Source organism: Canis lupus, chromosome X (assembly GCF_011100685.1).
Source record: "Canis lupus familiaris isolate Mischka breed German Shepherd chromosome X, alternate assembly UU_Cfam_GSD_1.0, whole genome shotgun sequence".
Lineage (NCBI taxonomy): Eukaryota > Metazoa > Chordata > Mammalia > Carnivora > Canidae > Canis > Canis lupus.
The window spans coordinates 61566617-61575150 of record NC_049260.1 but is presented as its reverse complement, the minus strand read 5'-3'; the positions used below and the strand labels follow the sequence as shown (position 1 = coordinate 61575150).

At 36.4% G+C, this 8534-nt stretch overlaps 1 protein-coding gene across 2 annotated transcripts in view; it reads right to left on the bottom strand.

The window, feature by feature from the left end:
• Nucleotides 1-2085: 2085 nt before the first annotated feature.
• Nucleotides 2086-8534, bottom strand: part of GPR174 (G protein-coupled receptor 174) — a 62804-nt gene continuing 56355 nt past the window's right edge. For both annotated transcript variants that reach the window (XM_038586547.1, XM_038586546.1), the window contains one exon: nt 2086-6563. In XM_038586547.1, coding sequence (XP_038442475.1) covers nt 5023-6000 — 978 coding nt within the window. In that variant the 5' untranslated portion in view covers nt 6001-6563 and the 3' untranslated portion in view covers nt 2086-5022. The remainder of the gene's footprint in view (nt 6564-8534) is intronic.

Genomic DNA, 8534 nt, shown 5'->3' with positions numbered 1-8534 from the left:
AAAGATTTTATCTATCTATCTATTTATTTATTTATTTATTGATGAGAGACACACAGAGAGAGGCAGAGACATAGGCAGAGAGAGAAGCAGACTTTCCACAGGGAGCCTGAAGTGAGACTCTATCCCAGGACCCAGGATCATGACCCGAACCAAAAGCAGACACTCAACCACTGAGCCACCCAGGCATCCCTTGTTTGTTTTCAGGTCTGTTTTTGGAAGAGTAGAGGGGGACAATGGAAACTTGTGGTTTGGTTTTGTTTTCTTTTGTTTTCCTGGCAAACCACAAAACAAATCAGATTATCAGGTATTAACATCCCTTAAGAATAAAGAGAAAATATCCTTTCAACCACTTCATCTGCTTTTCTGCCAGTAAACTATATTCTAGAAAATACAGGGTGTTATGTCATTCAAATAAATTTGGTCCACTAGTGAGTGAGAGGAATAATCTTAGTAGGATGTGGATAGTAAATAGTCTATCTGTGGGAGAAGTTGATGGAAGGGTGGAGTGGGATGAAGGAATTTCCTCATCTTTCTATTTGAGAATAGAATTCACCTCCCAGGGAGAGAAAGTGAGATTTAAACCTCATAGGGTTTATCTATATGTGTGAGGATACTGTAAAAAATCCTCAAGTGTATCATGTTCTGAAAAAGTCATTGAATATACCTTGGCTTTGGGAGGCAGAAAACGTAATTACAGAGACTATCTTTACTATTAAAATGTAAATTATAAGTTACAGATGTAAATAAATTCCAAATGCAATATGTTCACAGTGTCTTGGAAGTAAAAATAGAAAAATGATACAAAAATGAAGTTGCACAAATGTTACACTTATGTAGTCTTTCAGATCAAGGTAGGTTGCTCTGTTGTTCCTAGGGCAGATGGTTCCTTTTTTTAAAATTTTTTTAATTTATTTACGATAGTCACACACACACACACACACACACACAGATAGAGAGAGGCAGAGACACAGGCAGAGGGAGAAGCAGGATCCATGCACCAGGAGCCCGATGTGGGATTCGATCTCCGGTCTCCAGGATCATGCCCTGAGCCAAAGGCAGGCGCTAAACCGCTGCGCCACCCAGGGATCCCAGATGGTTCCTTTTTTTATGGAATTACAGATTAATAGAATTAGCTGCTTACCTGAGTGACAATGAAAACATATAAAACATTTGAATATAATAATAACCACAACAATAATAAATAATAATAATTAATAATAATGAAAATAAAAACATGGAAATCACTCCATATTCAAAATCTTTTTTTTATAAATTTATTTTTTATTGGTGTTTAATTTGCCAACATATAGAATGCTCATCCCATCAAGTGCAAGTGCCCCCCTCAGTGCCTGTCACCCAGTCACCCCCATCCCCCACCCACCTCCTTTTCTACCACCCCTACTTTGTTTCCCAGAGTTAGGAGTCTCTCATGTTTTGTCTCCTTTTCTGATATTTCCCACTCATTTTTTCTCCTTTCCCTTTTATTCAAAAATCTCTGTTTTTTGGAATAATTATGTGTATATTTTGGAATCAGAACTGAAAATAACTTTATATAGGAAATGTGAATTTATTTATCTTGAATTGTATATTACCATAGTTGATGATATTCACATTTTGCACCCTGATTTCATTGAACCCAGAGAGTGACAAATAGGAGATGCAAAAAGGAGATTTTCCAAGGAAAAGAGAAGCTCAGAGAGGAAACTGATGTCTAAATGGCAGCTGCAGTAGCACATCCCTCCTACTCCTAAAATTGATGTTTTTCTCCTGGGAATAAGGTCCAGAGTTGGAAGGGGAAAAGTCAAAAAGAAACAAGAGAGATCTGAGAAGCTGATATATTGTTAGATAGATAGATGATGTTAGATAGATAGATGATATATCTCCTAGAATTATGGTAAGCAAAGTAGGTGATCAATTACTATATGTAATTTAAAAGACATATCAGAAAGGGAGACAGAACATGGAAGACTCCTAACTCTGGGAAACAACTAGGGGTGGTGGAAGGGGAGGAAGGCAGGGGGTAGGGGTGACTGGGTGGCGGGCACTGAGGTGGGAACTTGATGGGATGAGCACTGGATGTTATTCTGTATGTTGGCAAATTGAACACCAATAAAAAATAAATTTATTATTAAAAAAAAAAGAGTCAGCGCCCAACCGACAGAGCCACCCAGGTGCCCACTTCCATAATCTTTCAATGTTCGATGGCATCACAGGTAAAATATCAGGGACTATAATATTTTTCATATGAAGATTTTAAATTCCATTTTTTGATTATACAGGAATATTAAAATGTAACACTTTTTATTTAAAAAAAAAGACACTACTGTAAAATCCACTTTCTTAAAAAAATCTTCCCCTCCAGTTTTCTTCAGTGTCTTTCTCCCTTCCATTAAAAGTAAGGAAGGGGCACCTGGTTGGCTCAGTGGTTGAGTGTCTGCTTTTGGCTCAGGTCATGACCCTGGGGTCCTGGGATCAAGCCCTGTGTTAGGCTCCCTGGTGGGAGCCTGCTTCACCCTCTGACTCTCTCTCTACCTTTCTCTGTGTGTCTCTCATGAATAAATAAATAAAATACTTTTTAAAATAAAATAAAAGTAAGGGATTAACACTTTGATTTTTCGTTTATCCCTAAAACTTGAATTCAGATAGCCCTGAGCAAGTTAATATTAAGCTAACATTCGTCATAGCACCTTAGTGTGAATAGATTGATCAGATTACTCCCTAAAAGAACAAAGAAATAGGACAAAAGGAAAAGCATATTGATGGGGAAGAGGGGTAAATAAGTTACAACACAATACAAACCTAGATGGGTAGACCTGGGGAGAAGTGGTGGTCCTAGCTAAGCAGCATAAGAATATAGGACACTTGTCATCTCTTCTAATGTCGTAAGTGATCTGCAAGGGCTTCTGGGCCACCTAATAAGTGATCACTAACTCCTTTAACCATTCCTCTAAGAAATTCATTAATGTCCTAGAAATATTTCCTCTCCCTTTTAAAAATGAAAATAGACATTCTTAAAATAATAATACATTAATAAAATTAAATCTCTGGTATCCCAAAATGATCCTAAAAAGTATAATCCATGCTAATCTGAAAAAATAGTAAACAAATATAATATGGACAAGGCTCTTCCATTATAAGAACCCACAAAATTATTACTTGTGATCCCATTACAATGCTAAATTATATTCAAACACAAAGCACTGTTAAATCAAACAGACCAGAAATGGTTACAGTTACTCTTTTTAAAACACAATATAACACTCATTTAGAATTCATATAACACATCAAAATATGTATCTTACAATGAATTATAAGGAGATAAATACACTTGTTAGCAGCACAAAGTCTGTTTTCTAGTAAGATATTATTTTAATAACAAAGGACAAGCAAAATCAATACTTTTCTAGAGAAAACATTAGAAAAATTTCCATTTCTCTAAGATATTAGAATTGATTTTGGTTTTATCATTCCCCCCATTCATATTAGTATCATAACTGTGTGGCTAAAACAACTCCTTGTCTATAAAAATATGTTGGAACCTTTGTTGATTTCCACATTCCTCCAGATGAGAAGTAGCATGTATCTTTATTATATAGCACACAGATTTTATGTAGATCATTGTTTTAAATTAGAGCATTTTGCAAAAACATGTTTCAAAGTACTGTAATATTTTAGATCTCAGATTTAATTATGAATCATATCTTGGGTCTGCTACTTGCATACTAGTACCAAACTAGTACTAGTATACTGCTACAGGTAGCAGATAAATAACTGTAAGGGGAGTCCAATGCTGCCAAAATTAATCTTTTGCAGTTTTTTTTCTCCCAAAATGTGAAAGAATTTCCTTCCATAGCTGCTAGGAGGTAGGCTGTGCATGACTCACAATGGTATGACTCGGGTAAAGCTGGACCAGAAAAATTTCTGAAGGTCCACAAATTTCAATGGTCCACATGCCTAGCTGCCTTCAGTCCATGAAGGTGACTTGACAGTTGCCACTTAAATTAAAGAAATAAATACAGAATGGTGAGGCTTTTAAAAGGTGTACCCATCTCTTCATCTTTTTTCTCTGGCCTAAGCTTAGTAATTAATTAGTGCACTGCTTCTTTCATAGGCTCAAAAAGTGCAGTAACCTGTCAGAGATAGTCAATGTTACTCTAGGAGCATGGTAAAAACTCTTTGTATTATTCAGGTCCATATATTTCATTACATATTCTTTGGAAATAGTTTAAGAGTACTGGAACTGTGATTATCACTTATCTGCTGTCTCCTGGACCTATAGAGACAATTTGGGTCACATTGTATGTTCTTTGGTGAACTATTTGGCTTGGGTGGATTCAGTATGACATCTTATACAGGCCATAGAGGTTACTGTATGTGAATGTATTTCTTGTTATTACTTTAAATATAACAGAGGCCTGAGTTCAGATTTTCATTTTATGAACAGGTGTGATAGATGATGTTTCATATTGACAGTTAAATGAAGGAAATAGTTATTTGAGTCTTCAAATCCTGGATTATAATCACACATGGGAGATAAAAATGATCCCATGTTTATACCACTTTCTTTTCACAGAATAATATATTGTCCATCCTACTTAAAATACAATCAAAATATGATGTTTGAATATAAACTGTGGCTACTAGTATAAAAAGACAAACTACATTGCCTCTAAATACAGAGACTCAGTGTCCATTGCAGCAAAACTAAGTGCTTATGATGAGCCCAAGCTGATAGTCTCCTGTGTCTTAGGTTCACATAAAACTGATGACTCTGAGTACATATATATAGAATGCCACTGAAGTTTTACAGTTTAATTCCTGACTTGATAACAAATTATTACATGGACATGTCAACATGTGATGGTGGAATACAGTGCTTTAAACAGCTTCCTCATATAGGTAAAATAGAGCATAACTGAAAAGTCGTCAGTGCTCCCTGTGATTACTTTCCAGTGGCTTGTGATATTACAAATACCTTCTGATATACTTGCATTTCAGATAACATTCAGGTTTTGTTTTAATTTAGCATAATTCAGTGGTATGGTTGCTTACAAAGGATTTTGCATGGAGTTGGATGCTATCTTGTCTTGAAAGTCGTCTTCTGAACTCATTAGTGGTGAAGTAGTATATGACTGGGTCAAGACAGGAATTCATACTAGCAAGACAGAGAGCAACTGAATGAAATATTAGAATCACCCTTCTGGTTAGGCAGCTTTGAATTTTGTTGGACTTGACCAGGAAATCCAAAGGAAAACTGAAGTGATAAGGTGCAAAGCAAATTAGGAATACTCCTGCACAGGTTAGAATCATCTTCAAGGCTTTCTTTTTCTCCCCAAGGTCTTGGGCCACAGGATATTTATCATGCAGTGATAAAACTGTCTTCCAGGTACAATATAGGACAATCAGAAGAGGAGTGACAAACCCAATCAATTCGCCAATGGTCATCATGGCAATATACTGGGCCAAATTGACATTCCTGGTAGGAAGATCCACAAAACATTTGGTTCTATTACCTGCGGTGTCATCACTGGTTCTGAGGAGAGGAAAGAGAAGACAGGCAAGGCAGATGATCAACCAGCCAGCAATGCTGATATATAGGTCATATTTCTGTTTGCAATCATGGAAGCGAAAGGGGTATATAAGAAACAAAAACCGTCTCACGCTTATGCAGACCAAGAAGTAGATGCTTGCATACATGTTGACATACTTCAGGTAGAAACAGAACATGCAGAGGCCAGGCCCAAATGGCCAGTCATGATTTAAGTAGTAAAAGATCCTCAGTGGCAGGGAGAGAACTTGTAGTAAGTCAGCAATGGCTAAGTTTATCATGAATATCACAGCCCGTTTGGTTTCTTTCATATAGCCATAAAATACCCATAAAGCTAATATATTCCCTATGAGACCTGGCACAAGAATTACAGTATATGTCACTGCATAGATAAAATATCGAAAATCTGTCTTGTCCCCATCTGGCCCAGTACACGTGACATTAATAGGCATGTTTCTTTCCAGAACAACTATCTTTGCTAAATGGTGGATCAAAACAGTAATTCACGATCAACTGCTCCTCTTTCTAAAGACTTTATCAATGGGTTGTAGAGAGTGAGAATAAAATAACCTCTTTCTTACTTCATTGGTCTGAGCCTTTACATAATTTGGAAGACTTTCAAAGAAGTATTTGCATATTTGCCTTGGATTTTTTTTATAGTAATCACACTCAAGTCTAATGTGCAAGCACCGATTAACAAGCTATTATAACTTTTCCCTCTTGTTTACTGTTATAAGGCCTTCTGGGACATCATGACAGTTGATTCTCTCCCATTTGGATTATGAATGTGCCACACAGAAGCTCTTCAAATTTCCATATGATGATAGGCATCTCTTTACAGGTGTTTGACAACAGTTTTTTTTTTTTTCTGACTTTTGGCTCACATAGAAGGAAGGTTTTGTTTAGTACTCAGTGAGTCCGCAGTTCTTCAGAGGTGATTAACTTGGATACATCAGCTTTCTGAGACTTTTTCAGTTAGGTGTTGAAAGCTAAAAAATGGGAAGCAAAGGCAGAGCTGCAAGTGAAAAAACAAATAAACAAATTATTGTCTGGCACTTTTGCAAAAAAATAAAAAGCCTATGTGTACAAAAATCTATTCATTTGAATGGAAAATTCTGATGTAAGTGAGGGTGACAAACCAGTTTATGTAAATCACTTTAGAATCACAGGAAAGTATAGCTAGAAGTAACCTGAAAGGTAATGTAGTCTGTGTCTTGAACCAACTTTAAGAGCTTTTTAGAAATGCTGAGGACTCTCAGGCCCCACCCAGGACCTGTTGAAACAGTCTGCAGTTTAACAAAAGCGACATGTGATTTTTATGCATATTTACATTTGAGAGGCTCTGATTTAGATCCTGATTCACAAACCACATTGATTGTCAGACTCATCTGATGGAGTTTAAAAAAAAACAACTTTCTATAGCTTTCCTGGTATCTCCTCCAGAGATTCTGATTCAGTATATAAGCCCCAAATTTGTATTTTTTAAAACCTTTCCACATGATTCAGATATAGTCAACTGAGCATTCCTCCTTGAACCATCATTATAGAGGCTACTAACTTGGTCAGAATCCTTCTCAGATGTCTGAAAATAAGTGAGCAACCAGCCTCTCTTTAAATACTGCATTAACATGGGTCATTTAGTCATCTCTTAAATATCCTGGTTAACAGACCATAGTACCAGTAGAGAGAATCAAAATCCCAAGGTAATTGATTCAGCTGGACCCATGAGTTTTGTTCTGTGGTGAACAAATTTTAGCTTAAGGACTTGAATAGTTGCCTTAAGGCTGCTGCAATTCAGGAAGATTTAACTGACTTTAAAGACATGTGGGAAGAACAAAAATGGAATAAGAATTATGTAACATCCTGCTTTATATTATCAAATCCATTGTGCTTTAAAGTGTGCTTTAAAGTGCTTCCTGCCATTGAAAGAATTGTTTTGTTAAATTTTTTTGACTCAATTGCTTAATAAGAAAAATAGCACATTTTTTTCAAAGATATGGTGCTCGGGATCCCTGGGTAGCTCAGTGGTTGAGCGCCTGCCTTCAGCCCAGGGTGTGATCCTGGAGTCCCAGGATCGAGTCCCACATCGGGCTCCCTGCATAGAGCCTGCTTCTTCTTCTGCCTGTGTCTCTGCCTCTCTCTCTCATGAATAAATAAATAAAAATTTAAAAAAAAGATATGGTGCTCATTTTAACTAAAAGACCTGATGAATTATATCTTGGGTAAGGACAAAGTAGATAGATGACATTATAATATACAAGGAAGCACAGCTGTAAAGAATAACATAACATAGATATTGAAAGTGATTAAAATTAGAGGTTGTTTAATTCTAAAACTGAAATACATCTTTATAATATTTACACAGGTAGTGATTTTGCATAGGTGGCAGGCAAAATAAGGTGGCAGATCAAACAATCAAAAGCCCTTGGTTTTCAACCTTCTTTTAACTATACAGCAGTCATGGTCTTCTAATGTCACTGAATAGACATTAGTTTAGAAGTTTATACAACTATACATCCAGTCAACCTCCATTGAACATCCATTTTTCCTTGTGGGCAATGACTCTTAAATTTATATTTCTTTTACGCTGTAGCTCTCTTTCCAACTTTATATAAGAACTCTTGAGTTATCACCTCAAAATTCAATCTATGAAAATTAATATTTGTTCAAAAATATGTCTTATCTTATCTTGTCAGATTATGTCATCTCTTTGATAAAAAAAATCTAATGGTTTTTGCTCCTCTTACTTAGAAGAAAGATCAAAGTTATTTACAATGGCCTACATCTCTGGGGTGCTTGAGTGGCACAGTCGGTTAAGCTTCGGACTCTTGGTTTCACCTCAGGTCTGATCTCAAGGTTGTCAGATCAAGCCCCATGTGAGGATCCATGCTCAGTGCAGAGTCTGCTTGGGTTTCTCTCTCCCTCTCCCTCTGCCCCTCCTCTCTCTACCTCTCTGTTTCAAATAAATAAATAAATAAATAAATAA